The following is a 24857-nucleotide window of genomic DNA, read 5'->3' as shown; positions in this document are numbered from 1 at the left end:
TCTTTCAGACTAGTCTGGATTAATATTCCTGGTTCTTTCATTTACTATAGACCACAGGAAAATCAGTGTCTCTGGCTCTGGTTCATTAATGCCATGTAATATAGGATTGCAGAAAGGATTATGGTTAATTTATATTTAATACTAGGTGCACATTAGGCCCTGCTAACACTACAGATATAGTGTCTATCACATTAGAAGAGTGACTGTCTTGGGACAAGAATGGGAAAGATAACTGAAGTATATGAATTAAACTGTGCACAAATTGAAGGTAGACAGAGGCACTGATCCCTGAAAATGATAGGTAGTTGAAGCATTTACAACCAACTCCTCACTGTGTGTTAGGCTGGTGTATAAGGACAGGAGACACACAAATGACCAATCTCCTCAAACATTCAAATTCCACTTCAATTCACCCCTTTGGTGTTTGAAATGAAAAATTTCCAAAGTCCTTACAGAACCAAGTTTCACAAACGGCTCATATTTTGTGTTCCAAGAACTCAGAATGCATCTTAGTTCTAAGAGCTAAGAATCCTTTGTTGATAGACAGACTTCCAGAGGATTATTACTTTGAAAGTAATGCAATTTAACAAATGTTTTTGCAGTACCAAGAAAATGAGGGTCTTAAGAATTCTTGAAGAATGGAATCCAGTTCATATATTCCCCAAATAAAACATCCGTTTTTCAAGCCCACTATTAGAGTTTCACTCAAAAGTGAAACTCCATTTTCTCTGTATTAACTGCATGTGCTTCTTCCCAGTGTGGCTCCCAAATCTCCCCTGCTGGAAGCCCTTTTTGGGGTGCATGTTTTGCATTCCTTTAAAAATATGTTCTTCCATATACCAAAATTTCAAATAGAAATCTTCTTTTCATGGCTACAGAGAAGCTTCACTACATCTCTTTCAGAGAAAGATTACTTCATTCTTCAGCAACAAGCCTGTCATTTATCCTCCAGTGCCCACCATTCCCCAGACAGACGCCATGGTAAGTCTAGGTGAGGAGACCATGCTCTACATGTTTCCTGTTCGAGCCCCAAAAACACAACAAGAAAAAAAGAAAAGCTCAACATTAGCAACATAGTAAAACTTCCCATCACACCGATCCATACAAAGTAAAGAAGAGTCTGTGTCATTCTTCTTTAGCCACAGACCACTGGGGTCACACACCTGGTTTCATTGCTCATTGCTCATTGAGGTGCATGCTATAGGGGTTCAAGAGTTGTCTCCACAGGAGGGTGTTAGCAAGGCTCACTCTTGCATTCAGGCTGTGTTAGACCATGTAGGGGAGGGTCAAGGAAGTAAAGCTCTCCTCTATATCGAATGTCATCAAAAATAGAGGGCAATGGTATGATTGGACTAAATCTTACACACAGGAACAAACTGAAACAAAAGGTAAAGAACCAAGTCATTCCTGCTCCAGGATAGCATTTGTTTGTTTTTAACCAGGGATTGAACCCAGGGACACATGACCACTGAGCCACATCCCCAGCCCTTTTTTATATTTTATTTAGAGAAGATGTCCCACTGAGTTGCTTAGGGCCTCGATAAATTGGTGAACCAGCCTTGAACTCATGATCCTTCTGCCTCAGCCTCCTGAGCTACTGGGATTACAGGCATGTGCCACCATACCTGGCAATATAGGGCATTTTTTGTGTTTTGAAAATATTCATACTTGTTGAAATGTGTTGAGTCATGATTAAAAAGGGATCCTCTGCTTTTGTCCTGTTGCTCCATAACATAGAACAACCTTGTTTGGAATTGATGTTCTGCGAAGTCATTATGGTCAGCAAGGAAACACCTCGTCCTGACACTGAACCAGATCCAGCTCCCAGCATCTCCAACGCTTAGTTGATGGTGTAAAGTCAATTCCTAGCTGTCACTTTTATCAGTTGTAAGGAAGCATAAACCAAGGAATACAACTTTATCTGGGAGAATATGAATGGCTTCCCTGAAAGACTGATTTTTTTTCTTTTTCATTGTAGATGGACACTATACCTTTATTTTATTTGTTTATTTTATTTTTGTTTTTTTAATGTGGAGCCGGGGATCAAACCCAGTGCCTCACACATGCTAGGCAAGCGCTCTACCTCTGAGCCACAACACTGACCCCAGGAACTGATATTTAAACTGAGTTTAATTTAAACGGTCTTCAGTCACCACAGTCCAGGAGTTCATTTAGTCTTTTCTTCTTTTTTCCTCAACTCATAACATTACTGTTTCTTACAAATGAATTACGCTTTAAAAGGAAGAGTCAAAGCTGGCTTCTCACACTATTCCCAATCTTCTCTAAATGTGAGAACATTCCTTGGTCATGGAGTTTCTATGTGTACTATGTATTAAAGGTTCTTGTGGGAAAAAAATATCATAAGACATCATAAAATTGTTGGACAAGAATATTGCACTCCAAATTGTATTTCTGATGGAGAGTAAAATATTAAAAAATGAAATAGTTGATTTTCAAAGTCACTGAGGTGAGTTTGATGAGTACCTGAAGATAAGAAAAGGAAATGCATCCTTTTTTCTCCCTTATTTCAGAGCTGCATGGTAAAGACCAGAAATAGAAGTTAATTTCACTGTAGTATTAATGAATTTTCCTGCAAAACTCACTTGATGAAAGTCTTCAAATCTCATGAGATTGCAGATCTTCAAATGGCTTTAGGAGATTAGAGAAGGTTAAAGTCTTGGGTCAATGAGCTGAACATCCCACCTGCTGTCAGGCTGGACAACAGATAATTTAAATAAGATCTATCTATCGTCATCTGCAAACTGGAAACATCCCTCTAAGAACTGGCTGTGCACGCCTACTGAGAAAAATGCACTCTGTGGAATATTAATTTTCCAAAAAATTAAATCCAGACAGTTCATGTGAATCTGTAAGTTAAGCATTGAGTAATCTAGGATATATCTGACTATTTATGGCTTGGAAATTTAAATTCACACAGGTATTTGTATTTGTAATATTTGTTGTTGAGGGTAAATAAATATCAAATATGCTTGATGGGTTATTTTACATTTTGTGGTCATCAAGAAATAATACATTATTATACATCTCAAACAAATAGTCATTTTTGTTTTGTTTTGTTTTGTTTTGTCCAAAGATTGGATTTAGTTTCAACAAGTATCTACTGGAGACCACCTTTATTTATCAAACATTGTCCTGAGGGCTTTCACACATCACCATGAGACAACAATATGGCAGGATAAGTGTTAAAACCCCTGGTGTTTTGAAGAACAGTTTTAAAAGATTCATATTTTTCATAGCATTTAGTAAAGCAAAGTCCTGCAGATGGTGAGAAGTCCAGTGTGAGAAGTAGCACGGGAATCTTATGCTGACCCAGAGACAGTCTTGAAAGTTCACTTAGTACAGAATCAGAATATTGCAAATTAATTCAAGCTCCAAGCATGCAAGGCACCATAGTAGCTTTCTTTTATAGATATGGAGCCTAAATATAGTTTGAATGCACATCAATTTCATATGCACTTATAAAGATGTCTGTATAATTACAGGGTACCAAATCCAGTGCACAGTATCTAAGAACTAACATGAGATTCAGGGCTAATTACTCTCAAGGATAAAAAAGGGCATAGAGGGTCTGGCAATCTAATTTCTTCTCACTAAAATATGCAGTAGTGGGTGCCTGGGAGTTAAAACACTCAGACTTCACATCGTTCATACTGTTAAATATTTGCCAACATATCTTATACAATCAGACATGTTTTAAAAGCTTGTAAGTCCTACTCATTAAAAATGATGGAAGCAAGTTGAAAAAGCAGTGTTGGTGATAAGGACAGAGAACCAGCAGATAAGAACCCCACCTGAGAAAAGGGGGAACCCACTGAAGTGCCTGTTTTTGTTTTTCCACTGCTCTATTTTGCATTATTTAAAGCAAAGTCCTCATGAAGTGAATGAGTTCAATATTTCTGTTTTTATACATAAATATTTTGCTTTATGTTAAAAAAAAGAAAAGCTATGGACATTCATTTTGGCTGTTTTATTGTGGTGTATAGCTAACAATGTGTCAGGTACTCTCTGTTGCTATCTGATGTACCAAACATAAACAAACAGTGAAGCAGGCTCAAGATTCTCACCCGTTTTGGAACACAGAGGAATACGACGGTAACCTGCAAAAGGAATTGTATTGAATTAAAACAATAACAACAAATTAATCAGTTATGAACCCAAAAGCGCTACTGAGAAAGAAGGTGCTTTTTTCTAAATGTACACTTAAAACCATGGCTGTAGAATTATAGTTCCATCTTGAATGTTAATTTTCCACACAAAAAAATTAAATACTTGCAGTTTCTATTCTGACTTCCAGAATTATGTGCGCCTGAACTGAGCACACAGCGTACTCCAAAATTAGCCACTTCTCTGCTTCGAGAAGACTCTGTTTCCTAGGTACACCTCAGATGATGTTAGAAAAGTTAGCATGCTGAAGCAAGGTAATTAGGAGCATAGTATAAATCACCCTGGCAGCCTTGGAAAGGGTGGGACAAGGATCATCTCTGGCCCCAGTCTCTTTTCCTCAGGCAAGAGTGAATTATTATTGCCTCTTCCATAAGTCAGATCCCTTTCCCTTATTCCTTATGGTAGTTATGACTACTCTTCACTGAGACAGAGAACTATGATCCATGTAAAGAAACACACACACACCACGTTTATTTACTTAAGTGTTCCTAGGAAGCCCACATCCCCACTCTACCTTCCACATGAGAAGACATTTCTGAAATTCCATGGAAAGAAAATAGGTGTGAATGCATAAATTTTCCTTTACATCTTACTTCAATAGACAGAGGTGTTTGGATTTCAAAGTGTGCCTTTGATAAAGACAAGATATGTTTAATGTTCACATAATCATCTTACTTTTAAGAACATTACCTTTGTCCATGCATAGAACTGGTAAAGTATATTGTCCAAGAAATTCATTTCCAGTTAGTAAACCTTGATTTTCAACAACAAAACGTATCAATGCCAGTTCTGGCACTTGAATAATAAATGTGAATGTTTCATTCCATCTTGGACTAAAAGCTGAAATATAAAGGAGTAGATACAAAAAAAAAAAATCATAGACACCATCTCTAGGGAAAAAATAAGTAACCATTACTCTTCAAAATTTTCAACACTTTGATAATAATAACAACATAGCTTGTGTTTCAGAGCACTGGAGTTTTTAATTCTCTCAATGAGAGAAATAAGTTATAATAGTAACAATATTGGCTAAGCTATGTTCTAAAAAGATTACATAGATCACCTCCTTTAATCCTCACAATGACTTCATCAGGATTATTACTGCCCCCATTCCCAGATAAGAAACTGAGCCACAGATGTTACAGAACTTCCTAGGGTTTCACATTCATAGGAACTAAGTGGTGGAGGAGTCCATACACAGGGAGTCTGATTTCAGAGCAGAAACTTCAAATCATCCTGCAATATGACTGATGTGCCTAGGCATTCCCTTAACAAACAAACTGAGACATGAAGAAGTTAACATCATTTCTCGATTCCAGGTCCTATGACACAAATATCTCCATACATAGTTTTTGAACTAAAAGCTAGATAATGAATTCTCTAAAGCCAGATCTTCATCTTTCTTTTGACTAAGTGATCATTTCAAGATCCAAAGTGGATGAATAATTTTGTTCTCTGACAAAATAATTCATCCAAAACAACCAATTCCTTGCCAAAGCAAGAAATCCAAATGGTTTTACAATATGACCCAAATTATACAAAATGTAGAGCATAATTTAATGGAATCAAGATACTCACATTCAGATCAAATATATATTTTACTCAGTAAATACTCAAGGGTTTGGAAAGAAATAATATATATTGTTTTCCAGGTATAAAGGAATGCTACACTTGCTATGTCAATAGTTTTTGTTCTTTTCAGAAGCACTGATGAATTTGTGACTAATTATACTAACACTACATTTTCTGAGTTGCACCTGTGGTCATAAAGGCACATTTAGCAAATGGCAATCCAGGATGTGGTCTATGCCCATGGAAACTGTAAACTAATTGGCTCATGCTGGGATAATAACTTTATTACCTTGACCTAAGAAGAGAAAGAAACATATAGAGTTCAGGAGCAGATTTAGAGTTAATTCTTTATAGACACTACACACTGTCTACAGAAAATTCTTAAAAATGAGTTATATTTGTCCTTCTCCAACCCCATTCATTATATCTACCATTTCTACCTCCTTTCCTTCCTTTGTATCACTATATATCCCTCTGTCTCTGTCTGTCTTACTCTCTCTCTCTCTCTCTCTCTCTCTCTCTCTCTCTCACACACACACACACACACACACACATATATATATATATAAATGTGTATTAGATGAGAGTCTCCTAACTTTAGGTTGTCAAAATAAAGGTAATCCAGGATATGGAATTTGATAGAGGTTAATGTAGTTTCTACATATGACAAAAACTAAGGAATTACCTTTTCACTTTATCCAAATATGATCCTTTTCCTCCCAGACTCTCATGTCGATAATGACATTACTGTCACCCCAGTTAAACTCTTGCAATCCCTCTTGTCCACTCATCTAGACCTTTACTCCTGCACAATGTCCCTCACATTCCTTTATTACTTTTCTGATGTCACAGCTTTCCTTACCACCTGATTTCTACATCTTTTCTTCATTGAATTCATACCCTGACTCTGTTTTATTTCTTATTTCCCTTCTTCCTACCTGATCTACAGACACAATCCTCCTAACACTGAACTCTGTTTTAGTATCATATTCCTGTTCTAAAAATCTTAAGAAAGTCCAAAAGAGCTCAGTGTGGCTTTTGCAATTTTCCATGACCACCTCCAATATTATATTCTTCTTTTGCTTTCACTAACCTTTCCTAGGCACCCTGTACTCCACCCACCCTGAGTTCTTGGCTTTTCCCCAGCATGTTTAAATTGTGTCTTCTTTATGCTTTAGGACTCATTAGTCTTTCTTCCTTAAATGCCCTTATTCTCAATCTATGCAAAAAAAATCTACATATTCTCCAAGAGCCATCTCTAAATAATGCCCTTTGCCCATACAGTTCTTTCTACTCTCTTTGAAGAATTAAGGAATTCACATCATAATGTTTTACTTGTATCTCATCTCTTTACCTGAACTGTAAGCTATCTATAATAAATTTAATTGATAAATACAGGATAATATATTTAATAATTGGGAAATACATAATATATTTAATAAACAGAAATTTTAAGTCCTTTCATACTTGTTAGAGCACCAGGTCTTTGGCATAGCAAGAGCTCTGATTTGATGAACTTAACTGAATTTCTATGGAACAGTTCCATAAAGTTCAGGGATGTGATCAAAATTCTAGAATTTTGGTTCTATATATTTTGCCATGAAGACTCAAGTAGAGGATGGAGGGAACAAGAGGTGGCTTACTCTAAGCTTCTTCACACAACAGTTACTACTTTTTGACACTGCCACTGGAATGTGACTTCAATCTAAGGGGTGACAAATAAAGCAATAACTCCTCACCAATATCCCATCCAATGGATAACCTGCAACAAGGCAGCAAAAATTTCCCAAATCTTTTTTTCCATGACTTTTGCCTTAGAGTCCATGCTGAGAAAGGATTAGGAGAGTGCAAATGAAGCAGTCTGTGGACATTGTTCAAAATTATCATTCAAGAAAAATAAGACTATGGTCCCTTCAGCAGCACATACACTGAAATTGGAATTATGCAGAGATTATTTGCCTCTGCACAAAAATGACACACAAGTTTGTGAAGCATTCCATATTTGGGGGATGGATCTGGAGACTACCATGCTAAGTGGAATAAGCCAATCCCCCAAAAAACAAAGGTGTACCATTCTCTCTGATATGTGTTCAATAAGCCACAACAAGAGGAGAGAGGGAGTATAGATGTTCAGTGAATAAGGCAAAGAGGAATGAAGGGAAAAGGAGAGGGATGGGAATAGGAAAGGCTGCGGAATTAATCTGACATATAAGAATATATGTTCAGCTGGGCGTGGTGGCACATGCCTGTAATCCCAGCAGATTGGGAGGCTGAGACAGGAGAATTGCAAGTTCAAAGCCAGCCTCAGCAAAAGCAAAGCACTAAGCAACTCAATGAGACCCTGTCTCTAAATAAAATACCAAATAAGGCTAAGGCTGGGGATGTGGCTCAGTGCCCCTGAGTTCAGTCCCTGGTACACCCCCCTCCCCTGAGTTCAATCCCTGGTACAACACCCCCCTGCAAAAAAAAAAATATATATATATATATATATACATATATATACACACACACACACACACACACACACACATATATATATATATATATATATATATATATATATATATATATTCACAGGTACATATATGAATATACCACAGTAAATTTCAACATTGTTTTTCAACATTGAATTTCAACATCCACAAGACTGGGATCCTAATTAGGATAAGATATATTCAATGCTTGTATAAATATATGAAAATAGATTCTACTGTCATGTATAATTAAAAAGAACAAATAAAATTTTTTAAGAAAGAAGAAGAACAAGACCACACCAGATCCTCTCCCAATGTCATTTAGTCTAAAGCATATTTCCAGACCCTGAAATGAAATACACTATGCTCTGGAAATATCTATTTAAAGAGGATTCCAGATGCAAGGATCAGTTCCAAGGTCTCCTCTAAGGTGATCCTGACTAGGGCTTAATCCCAGGAGCCTATCCTTTTCAACATATTTCCTAGGTAATTTCAACCTCAGAGAAGAAATGATAATGCCAGTACTGAAATTACATAAAATGTCTCTGGATACTGGAAGGTGGAAAATCTTACCTAAGTCATTCCTTCCGATACTGCACTTCTCTTTTGGCAAAAATGACTGCATTATGAATCTAAATATTGGATCAGTAGGTTTTTATGACTTCTTTAGCCTGAGTCAGAAGCTACATGTCTTTGATCTAAAATAATTCAAGCAGTGAGGTAAAAATGTGTAATACATTGTGTCAGAACAATCATGAGATTTTTCATTTAATACAAAGATTACACACTAAATAGATTTGCAGCTGTCAAAATGTCTCTCAGAAATATGGAAGAAAACATGAAAAGGAGGTAAAAGTGAAAACAGCAATAATTTTGCATGTCAGATACATTATTCTAATTTTTCTATCTGTTATCTGAAAACATACCTAAATAACCTCATCACTATTGAACGGTTTTTCAGTTAACATTTCGGTAATCTTGAACATAACAACCTTTGCCTTACGAATAACAAGTGTGTGTGTGTGTGTGTGTGTAATTTGCAAGCTTTCCAACAAGAAGACTAATAAGATATATTAGGAGCTCACCATTTTTTTTAACTACACGAGTCTGCTGTTTCATATGATCATTTGGAACACCAAAAACTTCCACAATCACTAATGTGTCAATCTTGTTAGAGGATGAGTTACCAAGAGGCAACTGGATACCACTGATGAGCTGCACAAATGCATATGAACATGAGAATTTAGCAGAATATTAAACTGCATTAACACAATTTCAAAATAAAATCAATTGCATATTCTAAAAAAATTGATAGACTCTATCAGTTCCTACAAAATTGAATCTGTAACACAAGGCAAATTTTAGAATCAAAGTCTTTTGCTCTCAAGTATCAATAGATAAATACTAAGACCATGTCTAAATCATTCCATTTTACTAAAATGTGTTTAGTACAGCAGAATCCACAAGATCCAGGGTTTGAGTCATTACCATATTTTATGGAATTCTGGCTGGGAGGTTCTTATACCAGGTGCTATCCCTAAATTCATACTAAGTATACTGAAAAAAATTAAAAGTAAAATGAATATTCCTTCTCAAATGTAAAAAAAAAATTCATGATTCATTATAATATTTTCTGATAAATGAATGTTTGAATAATTTATCAAATTTTGCATTATCCATTTTATCTGTATTGTCATAAGTAACCTGAGTTTGATAAAAATCACATATCTCATATGCATATTAGAGACTGGGTATCAAAAGAATGTTAAACAAAGTAATTAATAATAGTTTTACTTAGATATTTATTAGCCAAGCTAATTATTAAAGCAGAACTTTGCTTTACTTTTAGGAACAAACTGAATCCAAAAAGGTATTTATAATGTACTAACTTAGGGTAAGAAATGGAAGTTAGGTCATAACTTTAATTCCTGAAGACTATATAGAGGAATAATAAATAATTAATTTAGGTTTTTGGGGTGTTTTTTTTTTAAGAAAAATAGAAGGAGGGTGGGAGAGATGTACAGAGGGTTAGAAGGAGGGACATTTATTATGGCATTTGCTAGAAACCTGAGTGATTACAAATATTTGGCAATCAATATTCATCGGGCCTCAATCAGCATAATTACATATCAAGTTTTTAGAAAGCACATAGACCTGTAGTACACTGGTCCCAAATATCAGTGTGTACCAGCTAACTATCAGCAAGTCAGGTAGCAGACCTTTACCAAAATGGAGAAGCTCTGCTTTGGTAAGCCTCAGGCCAAACAAAATAAAACATTGCCTAATTCCTAATTTTAGTATACATAATTGAATATGAAACTCTAATTAACAAAGCCCCTGTAAGAGGCACTGCCGAAGACGGGGTGTCAAACAGAAAACCCTGCCGCTGGGCAATCAGAGTGGCTCTTTCATCCTGTGGTCTTACACATAAGATTTTGAATCTAGATAGTGATTCCATGTTTTTATAAGTTTGAAAATAACTGATCTAAACCTAAATGCTGTTTGTAGATGACAAAGATTAAACCAGAAATGTTGAATGCCTACATGGGGAACATAAGAAAGCCAAGAGTAAAATTATCCCTTCTGATTTCCAGGTCATGTTCCACACAATGTGTGCAAGTCATGAAGTAACTACAAATCTCCATAGAATAATCAAGAAAGAATTCACACAGCCATGGCTGAGAGAACCACTAGCTCTGACTGTCTAACTGCACCCCACTTATACCTCTATGAAACTTCAGAATACAAGGGTTTTGGTTAACTTTTTTGTTGCCGTGACTAAAAGACCTTGAAAAGAACAACATAGAGAAGGGAAAGTTTACTTTGGCTCACAGTTTCAGAGGTTCTGTTCATGGTCAGCCAACCCCATAGCTCCAGATCTGAGTTGAGGCAGAATATCATGGCAGAAGGGTATAGCAGAGGAAAGCAGTCAGGACATGGAAACCAGGAAGCATCAGAATTCTGCTCACCAAGGACAAAATACAAACCCCAAAGGCACATTCCCAATAGGCTTGTTTCTCCAGCCTGCCTACAGTCTACCTGCTTACAGTTACTGCCCAGTTATTCCATACCAGCGGGTTAATCCACTGATCAGATTACACCTCTTATAAACTAATCATTTCACCTCCAAATTTCTTGCATTATCTCACATATGAACTTTTGGGGGACACCACATATCCAACCATAACAGCTAGCAGGTGGCATCTGTAAGAACCTGTGCACACAAACTATCTTCCACATTCTCTTTCTGATAAATAGGTACATATATTCTCTTTACTATTCTCAACAGGAAAAAGAAATAATTCACTCAGTTAACTTACATGTATTGAGCATAGGCTTTGTGTTAGTTACTATAAAGAAGATTGAACAAAACACGATTCTTATCCTTAAGGAATCCACAGACAAGTAGGGGATAAGGTTAAATAACAAGTCAATAAATGATAATAATGTGTGGTATGTGCTATAGCTTGTGCATGAATAGGGTGTGATGGAAAAAATAGAGGGAAAATACAAACCTAGCTATAACCCAGCCAAGGGAAAAATCTTTCAAAAGGAAGTGATTCCTAAGTTTTGCAAAATGAGTCAGAATGCAATAGGAGGAGAAGGATGGAAGAAAAGTTTGGTCAGAAGAAAAAGCATATGCAACATAGAGGTGGATCATGATCAGAGAAGGATCCTACTTCCATGTAGGTGTAGAATAAAGTTAAGGCTAGAACTGGTGAGAAATAGGGATAGAGAAGTAGGTCAAGGCCTAAGTAGAAAATAAATCAGTAAGCAAAAATAAATATGAAATATGCAGATAAGATTAGCATTGTAGCTAAGTCTCTCTAATCAACTTGCAGAAGAAGGATGGAGAAAACTGAGACAGGATACCTGAAAATCCCTTAGGAAGCCAAAGAGGCCCAGTGACTGAATTTCTGAAATCAGGCAGCAGCATAGGAGATCAGACTAGAGAACAGATAAGTGAGATGATAGGAGTAGAATCAGCAGGATTTAAAGATGAAGAAGATGTATAAGATTGAGTTGTTCCTTCCCATATTCTAGTCTGAGCTGATTGTATGTGTGGTACCATTCATTGACAAATAAATAAAATATCAAAAGTTGGGCTCGGGATGTGGCTCAAGCGGTAGCGCGCTCGCCTGGCATGCGTGTGGCCCAGGTTCGATCCTCAGCACCACATACAAACAAAGATGTTGTATCCGCTGAGAACTGGAAAATAAATATTAAAAAATTCTCTCTCTCTCTCTCTCTCTCTCTCTCTCTCTCTCACACACACACACACACACACACACACACACTCTTTAAAATATATATCAAAAGTAGATTTAACTACGAAGAGATGTTTAGGTTTTAAAATATTAAGTTTGACAGCCTGGTGATTAAATAGATAGGGGTACTAAATAAACTATTAAAATAGTCTTAGGTTCTAAAAGTGAGGTCAGATTAAAGATTTCAGTATTGTTGGTGGTTAAACAATGAATGTTTGTGAAAGAAAATTAAAACAATATTTAGTTAGAAAGGAAAGTGAGACAGAATCTCTCAGGTGGCAGATTAAATTGAGAGTGAATATGTCTTAAAAGGCATTAAAGAGAGATTCAGGTGGAATGGGAAGGATCTTACAAGAGGCTGATACACCTCTTCTCACTAGATCAACCATTTACAAGATGCAGAAAGGCTGTCAACACTACAGTAATGTTATATAATAAGCTCAATTGTCACTATTTTGCCAGATCCTAGAAAGAGTGTCAACTAATCAGTTTTGGTGAATCCACTGTTTTAGTCAATTTCTTCCTTTCCAGCAGATGCTCCTAGTTTAGGGTCACAAAATCCTGGACAGCCAGAAGCAAAGTCAGCTCCATCATTCATTGGCCATGGCCACCATCATTTCAATCCCATTCATCTTCACTGTATACTCTTTCCACATTAATTTCTGGAAAACAACTCTCAAAACTCCCATTGACTGCTGAGCCAAAATGGGCAGGGCCTGAAGTAGATAAGACTTGTCTCCCAAACCATGTGATGTCATGATAGTGGAAAGAGCTGGGGTAGGAAGAGTTTCCAGAGAAGCATACTCAAGCTCACTGTTTCAGGGCCTCTGGCATCCAAGTAATGAGGGACAAGAGCTCTAAACAGTCAGAAGAGCCAACAAAACTGCACTAAGTAACAGCACAAGACACAATAAACCAATCCAGAAATAGAAATATCAGTCTTCACCAAAATTCCAGAATGGGTTCTGATAGGGATTCATGTGGTTCTAGAAACAACTAGTTAAATAGAAGGGGACCAAAGAGACTATACCTACCCAATTTATTTGCAAATGAGAGGTGCTAGTATAGTTTAAAATAGGGTTGCTCACAATTAAGTGGAGGAAAAAATGCAAGTAGAGATTTCTCAAAAGATTCAGTGACATTTTTTAAAAGTATATAAATTTTCTATTTAGGTTATAAAGAATAAGAAGGAGGTTCAGAAAAATCCTTACTAATAGAAAAAAAAATTTCAGATGACTGCTTTTGTTGTTAATGAAATGACACAGGATGTTATGAAACAAAATATGAGAATGAATTAATAAGACCAGAGTCTGAGAGAAGGGCACTGGTAGGATAGAGACATTAAAAAGGAAGCCGTATGAGGTAAATAACAACTGGGGAAGAGGGACCGATATTGCGAGGGAAAACTTTGCACCGACATTTAAACTAATGAAGACTAAAATCAACAGATAGAATAAATGTTAAAAGCTCTCCTAAAATGCAGAGGAGAGGGGAACATTCTAAAGTTGACATAAATTGGTAGACATAAAGGACAGATACTGGAGAAAAGCATACAGACACTTTTCCTTTCTAAGCAATCAAATCATGTTCATAGACATAAGGGGAGGAAAAGGTCTGAACTACAAAAGATTAATTCTGGAGATTAATGTAAAGAAGACAGCTCCAGCGATTTCCTGGTGGAACTTTATTCTTTAAAGTTAAAGAGGGGGAAAAAAAGTAGCAAGGTCATCAGTGGACTGAACTCAGACCTCTCTATAACAATGTTAAATGCTGAGATACAATGGAATAGTATAAATAGATCTTTGAGAAGAGAAAGTTCTGGCCTCAATATTTCTATTCACAGGCAGGTAATCATTCATGTAAAGATGCAACAGAAAGGCATTTTTCAGATATGAAAAAATGTTGAAATATCACCAAATTTATAGTAGTACCTGAAATGATTTAACATAAGCTTAAAAGGCATTAAAGAAAACTAATGGAATTCAAAAATATTAATGTATGCTATCTTATTTATGTAATAATCAAAATAAGTAAAAGTCATCAATCTTACCCTCATTGTAAGTATAAGTGGATTGCTGTCTCTTATTTTACTTGGATTAAAGTTTGATTTAGCATCTCTTAGGAAGTGGGGTTTCAAAATATATCCACAGCCACCATTGTCCAAAAATTTCCCATTTTGCAGATCCATGGGCAGACCAGGAGTTTGGAAATTCAAGGCCACTGTGAGAAAGAAGTGTTTTGACATTGTCAGGAAATTAGGGGTACAATTAAAAAGACACAGTTAAATGACTTACTGAAATCTAACCATGGGTTATTTTGCTTCAAATATTCTGAGAACAAACATCACCAGCCTAATGATTTATGATTTTTAAACTTTTTCCTCCTGCCGTGTCTGTATTAATGTATGTTGGTGGGGTGAAAAGTTTAATCTGTAAATTAAATTAGATTTGAGTAAAGAAGTCAAATGGTACACAGTGTAGATTACACAGTAAACAAACCACATGTCAGGTAAGTTCAAGAAATATAAAAATTTTAAAAATCGGTACTTTAAATGTCAGAGGTGAAGATACCAACTATATCACAGACTTTCAGGTCAAATGGGTGCTGTTATCATGTGAGGATTAGTGAGAAACAGGATGATAATTGCTAAAATATAGAAGTAACTTAATATAGCCTAATAAGTAGCCACTGCATGCAGTAGCCCCGGCAGGGCCCAGTCTCCCACTCTCCTCAAGCCTACCAGCCTTGCCACAGTCCATAGAGGATGGGCTAAAACCAGGCACTTTCCGACTGGCTAGTGCCAATACTGCACCAGCTGTTCCGTTAGAATAAGGAGAAACTTATATGGACAAATAGCCACACTGTACGATCCTACTCACTTTTCAAGACTATGAATATAGAATCTCTACAAAGTTTAAGTGACAGAGGTCAGTTGATCTGAAAAAGACTTGAACCTGACTTTCTGGCAAAGGAATGTGATCTTCTATGTTGTCTGCACATCTATTTCAGTTTGTTCCCTTCCTCCACCACATATGTCCCATGATAACTCCTCATGAATTTGGTTGCCATGTCACCAGCCCTCATCTAGATTTACCCTCTTCAACCTATTTAGGAATGACTTCAAATCTTGAAATCAATGCTTCATCACTTTGTGCCCCCAGTGAGAAGCTGTTTTCATGTATTTTTCATTAATTCATAAAATTAATTCAACTTACTTTTGCAAACAACCCAATGTAACATACCCATTTGACAACCTATATTCCAAAACTCTTGAGGATTAAAGTTAGAAGAGTCTGCTCTTGTTGCTTTAGGATATATTCTGGTAATGAAATTCTTGGTGTGAAAAATAAACTCATAGGCTACAAGAAAAATTATTAAAACATTGTGAAAGATTTAAAATAAATAAACTACTACTTCTATGTATTATATAATTCTACAATAGTTTCAATAAAGTTATTACATATTATTTTGGCAAATCTATTAGTAATTCAGGAAAATCAAAATGAATCCCATGCCTTTTATATAGTATAAATCATATTTGTTGATTAATAATAATTTCATTACCCAATTTATGTACACTGATAATTCACTTGAAGAAAAGAATGAATTCATTTACATTTCTTTTTTCCCAAATCCAAATTAACTTCATTTTACTATAAGAATATATAAAATTTCCAAAATAAAATATATTTATTTTTTTAAAACAAAAGTAACATCTTTCCCCATTTCTTCTAACTTTGATTTTCACATCAGGATAGAATCACATGGTAAGTCATATGAAGCAATATGATGCTAGCTAAATTAATTTGATTGATCATTTCACGGATTCACAGGTCCTAATATAACCTCAGTTCATTCAGTTCAGCTCCCACCCCTCCACTCCATCATCTTCTCCCCAAATTCGTTCAATCTCTACTGTCTTTCACTAAAAAACTCACCACCACTCAATAATGTTATTTACCCTCAATATCTTTCTTACTGAAATAATGTCTATGTACAACATTCTTGGTATTTCTATTTATTTATTTTCTATTTAAATTACTTGAGATTTAAAACTAACACATACCTTTTATCATTTAGAACTCCAGTAAATTTTCAAACATAGATTTCATGTTTTTCCAATATTTTCTTCTTCGACTAACCAGATCCTGTTCCCATAACCATTCCTGCTAGTATGATGGCCAATTGTGGGATAAGCAGTAATTGTGTATGGCCCACTATATTTGCTAATGGAACTAGGACAAAACCATTTCTTCCCTCACCCTAAAAAGTACTCATTAGAAAGTATTGTCAATTTTTAAATTACAATTAATTTTTCATCAATACTTATTTTTGAAAGTTGCACTCTCCTTGAAAGTTATTTTGAAACCATTCATGTAAACATGCCTGGGTGTATCATGCTCTCTTATTTAGTTCTAAGGGATGTCTGTCCTTAGGCAAAACACATACCCTTCCGGGTCTTAATGTTTCTCATGTACAGAGTAATATATGATTAATCACTGAGGGCCCATTACATAATATGATTTTGTCACTTCTGAGATTTAACTTTAGATATTAAACATGATTTGATATTACAAATGTAGTAATTTGTAATTCAGTCCTTTATAGAAATATGGAGAAATTAAACAAAACAAGAAGAAATAAAATTACATGTAATATCATCACTCAGTTAAGAACCACTGATACAGATTAGTATATATCTTTCCATTCTTTTCTATTTATATGCTAATTTTTCAAAACTGAATAATATTGTTTATTCCCTTTTACAAACTGCCTTTCTTTATTATTAATGTGAGAATCTTTCCATTTCAATAAACTTCATCTACTACATTCTTTTAATATTTATTATATTTGCAATAATACTAGGTATCTTTGCAGTTAAAACCTTTGCCAACTTCATTAATTAGTTACTACTGACTGTGCAAAAAAAGCTCTATACTCTCTGAAATCAGACAACAATGCTGCACTTTAAGATTCTACCTAGCACTACCCAATTCTTTCCAAAAAATTTTGCAAGTTTTAATATGATGAGATTCAAAGAATTATAACCACTTTTGCTATGCCCAGAGGTCTTGTCCTCATAAATAATACAAATTTCCAATAGTTTTGAAGGAACAGAGGCCAGTCAATAAAGCAGAACATTCAAACACTCTTGACCATATCACACAGCAAGAAATACATTTTACATATCAACCAAACACACACATACACACACATAAGCACACAACTGTTTCATAAAACAGTGCTTATTCTTACTGCCTGAAATATTCTATTGTATTCTATCTTTCCATTTCATTCTGCACTATTCTACTCTACCCTATTCTATTAACTGTAGTCCAGATCTATTATATTGATTTTTGGTTATAACCCATTGTGGTTTTTGTTTTGTTTTATTCCTTTTTGGGGGGAGGGGATATAAGGGATTGAACTCAGTGGCACTAGGCCACTGAGCCACATCCCCAGTTTTATTCTGGATTTTATTTAGAGACAGGGTCTCAATGAGTTGCTTAGCGCCTCACAGTTGCTGGGGCTGGCTTTGAACTTGCTCGCAATCCTCCTGTCTCAGCCTCCCAAGCCACTGAGATTACAGGCGTGTACCACTGTGCCTGGCTGTTTTGTTTTATTCTTTAAAAAAAAAAAAAAAGCAAACATGGGGGTGGGCTTAAAATATCCAGGATCTTTCTAATAGTTAGTTTCGAAATATGAACTAAAACATACTTCAAAATGCTGAGGCAAAATGCTGCCCCAGTGAGGTTAACCAATAAACATATTAGTCTGCAATACCAAACAAGTTTTCTCAAGCCAATTGCTGGTGCTGATTTTCCTGCTGCAGTGTTTCTACACAAGATGGTTGGGTGCAATTCTTACAAGAAGGATTTAGTGAGTCACCTGTTAACTTAGTTGCTTATCCCTTGTGACACTTTCTATTATAATATCTAAAAAGAAGATGGTCTGTTTCCCATTCTCCTTCCCAGGGATTATTTTATTTCTGGTGTAACCAAACAGAATAACTCCTTCAGATTTAGAGTCAGAAGTCAGTTAGAAGAAGATGCAGAGACAGGTGGAACCTCTGGAGGTGTGCCATGGCCATGCACACTTCACACAGCAATCCAGTAGTCCAGCCTGGGTACTTCCCTCTCCTCTTCTTAGACACAGCCTCCAAGTCTAATGAACTCTTCCTCTTCAATGTTGTTGAATTTACAAAATTCCTGTCTCCACTCTCTCTGCCCTGCCATAAGCCTTCCTCATCTCCTTTCTGCCTGCAGCCAATGTCATCAGAGGTATCTTTCAGAAATACACAGTAGATTAGGCCATTCCTGAGGCTGCAGTCTGGCTCCTGCTCACCTTTGCACCCAAGACAAAGTCCAAATGCTCAGCCTGCCTCTGCAACCCTGTGACCCCCTGCTGTGTTACATAAACCACTCACCAGGGTCCCATCCACAAAAGGGTCCATGCTGGACATTTAATCAAAATTGTATGACTCAAAGAAGGTAAATAGCAGCTAAGTTCTGTGGAGTAAAATTTAACATAACCTTAGGCATATGTATAACCCTATCTAAATTATGTTAAGTATGTTGAAATCTTATGAGAATATAAATATGTAAGTATCATTGATCCACCTCAACCTATATATAACTAACTTAAATACTGCATCGTTTGAATCATAAGCATTTACCTCTCGTCTTTGAAAGTTTTCGAGCTTGTGTCTCACCAATAGAATTATTTTCATTAAATTGCTGATATAGTCTTGAATATTGAAAGCTTTTGAACTTCTCAGCTTTAGTATAAATGACAAGATCAGATAAGGCCAAAGATATTCTTATCTTCCTGACCTAAAAATAAAATGTAGTAATTTCACATTTTTATACTAATCATTTGAAAATTTCCTTTTCCAATCAAGAAAATATACTTTCAAATAGATCATTTTATTCTTTTCATAAGATTATTTCCTCAAAAAGTATTTGGTTTAAGTCACGTGATTATTTTTATGAATATAATATTTAATGGAAATACAGCTAGCCTAAATAAATTTAAAATTCAAATTAATATAATAAGTATTAAGGATAACAATTATTACTATTTTCTTTTTCTCAAAGATCTCAGTTTATTCTCCTGAATTTTGTAAATTTAGAAGTTTTAGTCATGAGTAAGCATATTTCCAGTTTGCTCTAACATTTTGGAATAGCATTTGCTCTTTTACAGACCAGGACTTATTCCTCTATATTTCCAAGTTTGACAGGGTGTGGGGGTTGGGGTAGGAGGGGGAGGATGGGCACAGGACACAATGACACATCCCTCGCTCATGTTTGATCCATGTGTTTAAATAAGGATCATGCAGGTTGGCCCTAGCTAGTAAGAGCTTTTCATCCCCCTAGAATCAGTAATTGGTTCAGAAATGTGCACATAACCAGCTCATAGCTGATGTACAAAATGAAATTTTGCCTACTGTGTTAAGGTGTTCATAGACATGCTACTGCCTTTGAACCTGAAATGAAATGATATAAAGCTGAATTTTCACAATAGTTTTGCACAAATTCAGAGAAAGTGAGACCAAAGATGGAGGAAGAAATAAAATCCTGTTGCCCTTAATTGAGACAGTATACCAAGGCACTCCTCAAAATAAAATTCCTTTCCCTGAACCCGGCATTATGTGGGCCAATTACCTAATTCTCCTTTTAGTTAACCCAGTTGGACTAGTTTCAAGCCACATGCAAACTAATATACCTTCTTTTGATACACTAATATGTATAGTTAAAACACAACATTTCATAAATATTTTCTTCTCTCTTTGTGAGGGTGGAGAAATTATGTGGTTTATCTCTATCTTTTGTACTTTGCACAGTGCCTCATATATAAGAGCTCATAAAAACTGGTGACAATAGTGAAAAAAAAATTAGAAAGAACATAATAAATAATTATTTTTAATTTTATTTACTTTTTGTTTATTTTTTAATTTTTTATTTTTTGCAGCTGTGGTGATTGAACACAGGGCCTAATGCATGCCAATAAAGCACTCTAACCATTTAGCCACATATTGAAGAGATTACTCTTTTTAAAAATATATATATTTTTAGTTAAAGTGGACACAATATCTTTATTTTATTTATTTTTATGGAGTGCTGAGAATGGAACCCCAATGCCTCACACATGCTAGGCAAGTGCTCTACCACTGAGCCACAACCCCATACCAAGATATAACTCTTCTCCACTGTCTATTTTTTCAAAGTAAATTTTAAATGATAGATCCCAGGTTTCATATGGAAGGAAATGATTCTTCTTTCTAGGGTCTTTTCAATTCTCCACCAATAAGAAATTAGATATTTTTCAATCACTTGTAAGAGTCTTGCAACGCATCATGTCACCTTCTTTTTCTTGAAAAGTGTTATTGGAAGTGTCTTTTTTTCCTCCATTTCCGTTTCTTGATTGAGTCTTGTCAAAAAATTATCATATGATTCTGTTTCTTTCACTTCTTCTTCTTCCTCCTCCTGCTCTTGTTCTTCTTCTTCTTCCAATTCCTCCACTTTACCATGCTTATTGAAACCATGCCTTTCATGAGTTTCCTTTAGGGTTCCTATTTTCTTATTTTTAACTAGTACTTTGAACTTCAGTGCCTGTAGAAACAGTTTTGAAAGAGAGACACAATCACACGTTTATGAGTAAGTCTGCATTGTTACAGCCAAGACAAAGTGTTTCGTCATATTTTCATGAGAAGGAAATAAAATTTCCCTAATGTTTAATGACGCTGAGCACCTTTTTGTATGCCTGTTGGCCATTTTTAAGCCTTTTCTGGAGATATATCTACTAAGGTTTTGTGGGGTTTTTTTTAATAAGGATATTTATTTTTCTAGTATTGAGCTATATGTATTCATTATAAATTTTGGATAGTAACCTCTTATCTGGTATATGGTTGCAAATGTTTGCCCCCAATATTTAGGCTGCCATTTCATTTTGTTGGTTGTTTCCTTCACTGTGCAGAAGTTTTTATATGTGAAATAGTCCCATTTATTTACTTTATCTTTTATGGCCTTATGGTGTAAAATCTACCTTAGTAAGATATGTAAGGGACCCATCTGATTGTGGCTGAGGGAACAAGCCAGTTGAAGACTGAATTGAGTTCACTAGAATTTATTAGTAAGAAAGTCTTTGGAGACCATAAGAATTCTGGAGCCGGTGGAAGAGGAAGCCAGACTGGATAGGTTGCAAGGAGATAAGAATATGAAAATCTGGGATGTGAAAAAAGGTAATCACAATTGGAAAAGAAGTGAAGTCCTGGTGGCAAAGGAAAGGTATATTTGCAAACCAAATACTTGAATATGCTCAAAATTTGACAGAAAGAGGTCCTAGATTCAGGAAACTGAAAAGAGCAGATTTATAAAGCAGACTCTGCTCCTTAACTGTTGAGATATTGGATATGTATTGTTTATTCTCTGGACTTCTTTCCTCTTTCTTTGCTTTTTACCCACAAAATATATCAAATACCTGGGGTATATTAATTGCCTTGAAATTGTGGACCCATGAAATAAGATATGAAATCACAATGTGGGTTTTACATATATGTCCATACATTTTCTTTACTTATATATTCTCTTTATTCACCTCCATATTCACAAGAACATTTCCTAGGCAACACATGCAAAAATAAGCCTCTGTAAATAATCAAAACTAAACATTTTCATTTTCATTGGTCTCTAACCTTGTCTCAAAGGCCAATAAGAGAATAACATGATTTGTGGGTTTGTTCTCTTAACCTGAGCATCTTAGGCAAAATGTTACCTCTGGTGAAGGTAGTTTGTCTATACAATCGTCAAGCAGGTCAGAAAGCAGAGAATCTCCAAAAGTAGTCTGCAAAACGTCTGCCATCACTTCTTGCTGGGAAGGGGAGCAGTGGTTTTCTAAAGAGAGCACCACTGGGTACTCAGATGTCTAAAAAATTAACCAATACTATGATTATTAATCAGAACTTTTAAACAAGTTTAATACGATTAATATAAGCACTTTATTTTTACACTCACTTCTAATGTTCAGTACCCTTGCATCATAATTAAGTATTCTTTAAAGTACTTTTACATTTGAAAACACAGAAGCATTAAATCTGCATGAAAAGAGAAATTATTACATTTGCTCCAAAAGTATAGGGAAAAAAATCTAAAACATCAATCAATAGATTCTTGTTTAAATTAATTATACCATATCTATATAAAGAGATGAAACAGATCACTAGTAAAGTAGAGTTACATACACTATTATTATAAAAAGTTATCTATAATACAGTTTTTATAAAGAAAAACACATTGTCCGCTATAGTTCAGATGTTGAATGTCCCCTCATGTGCAGAGGCTTGGTCCCATTTTGGCACTGTCAGAGGTAGAGAAATCCTTAGGTGGTGGGGGCTAGTTGAGGCCTTTCAGGTACCAGGGGCATGTCCTTAAAGAGGATAGTGGGATCCATCTATTCTTTTTTCTCTTTCATGTGCTGATTGTGCTGCTACATGCTTCCACAAAACTTAGAATATATGTATTTCTTTGGTTTTTTTTGTACTGGGAACTGAACCCAGGGGTGCTTAACCACTCAGCAACATTCCCAGGCATTTTATTTTATTTATTTATTTTTTTAGAAACTGGGTCTCACTGAGGTACTTAGAGCCTCCCTAAATTGTTGAGTTTGGCTTTGAACTCACGATCCTCCTGCTCAGCCTCCCAAGCCAATGGGATTACAGGCATGTGCCACTATGCCCAGTTTATACATATATATATATGTGTGTGTGTATTTCTTATAAACTACATGTACCAATAACTAGACCCAAGGTTATTTCTTAGCAATAACTACAAGTATATTTAATTTTTTCTCTTTCCCAAATATCAAGGGTGACTATCTTGAGTGGGAAGTCCAAACTTCAAAGATTGCAAAACTGAGTCACTATGTTCAACTGAGAAGTCTCATTGAGACTTTGCTGTTCAAAGCCTTTTTAAAATCTCAAAACTTGTTCTTTTTTTTCATAAATTTTATTTGCATATTTTAGGTACACAGTGAGTTGAGAGATATATACAGATAGTAAAAGGGTTACTATGGTGAAACAAATTAGAATATCCATCATCTCACATTGTTACCCAATTTTTTGTTTGTTTGTTTTGGTGACAAGAGCAGTTAAAATCTATTCATTAGCATGAATCCCAATAACAGTGTTTTTCTTCCTGTAGTCCTCACAGGATACAATATGTGTCTAGACTTGTACATCCTACATATCTATGACTCTGTATCCTCTGACCTACATTTTATTATTCCATCCCCAATTCCATCCCTGGTAACCATGCTGCTTTTTTTCTCTATCTCTGTATAGCTGAATTTTTTAAGATTCTCCAAATCAGTGTATTATCTTTCTTTCAGTTTCTGACTTATTGCACTTAACATAATGTCCTGCAGGTCCATCCACATTGTGGTAAATGGAAAGATCCCATTCTTTTTCAGGGATAAATAATATCCTATTGCAAATATATGCCAGTTCCTTCACCTGTTCTGACCAACACTTATGTTGTTCTGTATCTTGGCCACTGTGAATAATACCGCAAATAACATGGGGGTGGGGGGGGTGGGCTGCTTTATGAGGTGGTGATTTCATTTCCTTTTGGAACACTCCCAGAACAGGGATTTCTGGGTTATATGCTACTTCTATTTTTCATTTCTTTAGAAATATCCATATAGTTTTCCATAGTAGATGCACCAATCTGCACCAACAGTATATAGGAATTCCCCTTATATCCTCATCAATATTTGTTACCCTTTGACTTTTTGATAAAAGCCATTCTAACATGTGTGAAGAAACGTCCCATTGTTGTTGTGACTTGCATTTCCCTGATGATTAATGATGCTGAGCACCTTTTCGTATGCATGTTGGCCATTCTTATGCCTTATCTGGAGATACATCTACTCAGGGGTTTTGCTTGGTTTTGAATAGGGCTATTTATTTTTCCAGTATTGAGTTATATGAATTTTTATAATTTTGGATATTAACGACTTATATGATATATGGTTTTTGCAAGTGTTTCCCCCAATCTGTAAGCTGCCATTTTATTTTGTTAGTTGTTTCCTTCACTGTACAGAAGTTTTTAAATTTGATATAGTCCTATTTATTTACTGTTTCTTTTATGGCCTCAGCTTTTGGTGTAATACCCCAAAAGGTGATTGTCAAGGCCAACATCCAGGATTTTTTCCTTTTTTTCTCTTTAAATATTTTGTTCTCTTTGGGTATAGTTTCTAATCTTATATTTAGGTCTCTGATCACTTTAAGTTGATTTTGGTGTATGCTGTAAAATAAAGGTCCAGTTTCATTCTTTTGCATGTGGAACTCTTCTCTTCCCAG

General features: G+C 35.5%; 1 protein-coding gene and 1 pseudogene across 1 annotated transcript in view; one reads left to right on the top strand and one right to left on the bottom strand.

The window, feature by feature from the left end:
* Window positions 1-4032: 4032 nt before the first annotated feature.
* Window positions 4033-24857, bottom strand: part of Plcz1 (phospholipase C zeta 1) — a gene marked incomplete at its 5' end in the record, with an annotated part of 51680 nt that continues 30855 nt past the window's right edge. Inside the window, 8 exons of the mRNA XM_027955948.2 lie at window positions 4033-4118; window positions 4876-5025; window positions 9317-9446; window positions 14550-14719; window positions 15742-15858; window positions 19176-19332; window positions 20863-21111; window positions 22274-22423. Of these exons, the coding sequence (XP_027811749.1) occupies window positions 4033-4118; window positions 4876-5025; window positions 9317-9446; window positions 14550-14719; window positions 15742-15858; window positions 19176-19332; window positions 20863-21111; window positions 22274-22423 (1209 nt within the window). The remainder of the gene's footprint in view (window positions 4119-4875; window positions 5026-9316; window positions 9447-14549; window positions 14720-15741; window positions 15859-19175; window positions 19333-20862; window positions 21112-22273; window positions 22424-24857) is intronic.
* Window positions 7665-7763, top strand: LOC114108385 (U6 spliceosomal RNA; annotated as a pseudogene).

Source organism: Marmota flaviventris, chromosome 3 (genome assembly GCF_047511675.1).
Source record: "Marmota flaviventris isolate mMarFla1 chromosome 3, mMarFla1.hap1, whole genome shotgun sequence".
NCBI classification, from domain to species: domain Eukaryota; kingdom Metazoa; phylum Chordata; class Mammalia; order Rodentia; family Sciuridae; genus Marmota; species Marmota flaviventris.
Note: the sequence above shows the minus strand (reverse complement) of the source record. Positions and strands in the feature narration are given on the sequence as shown.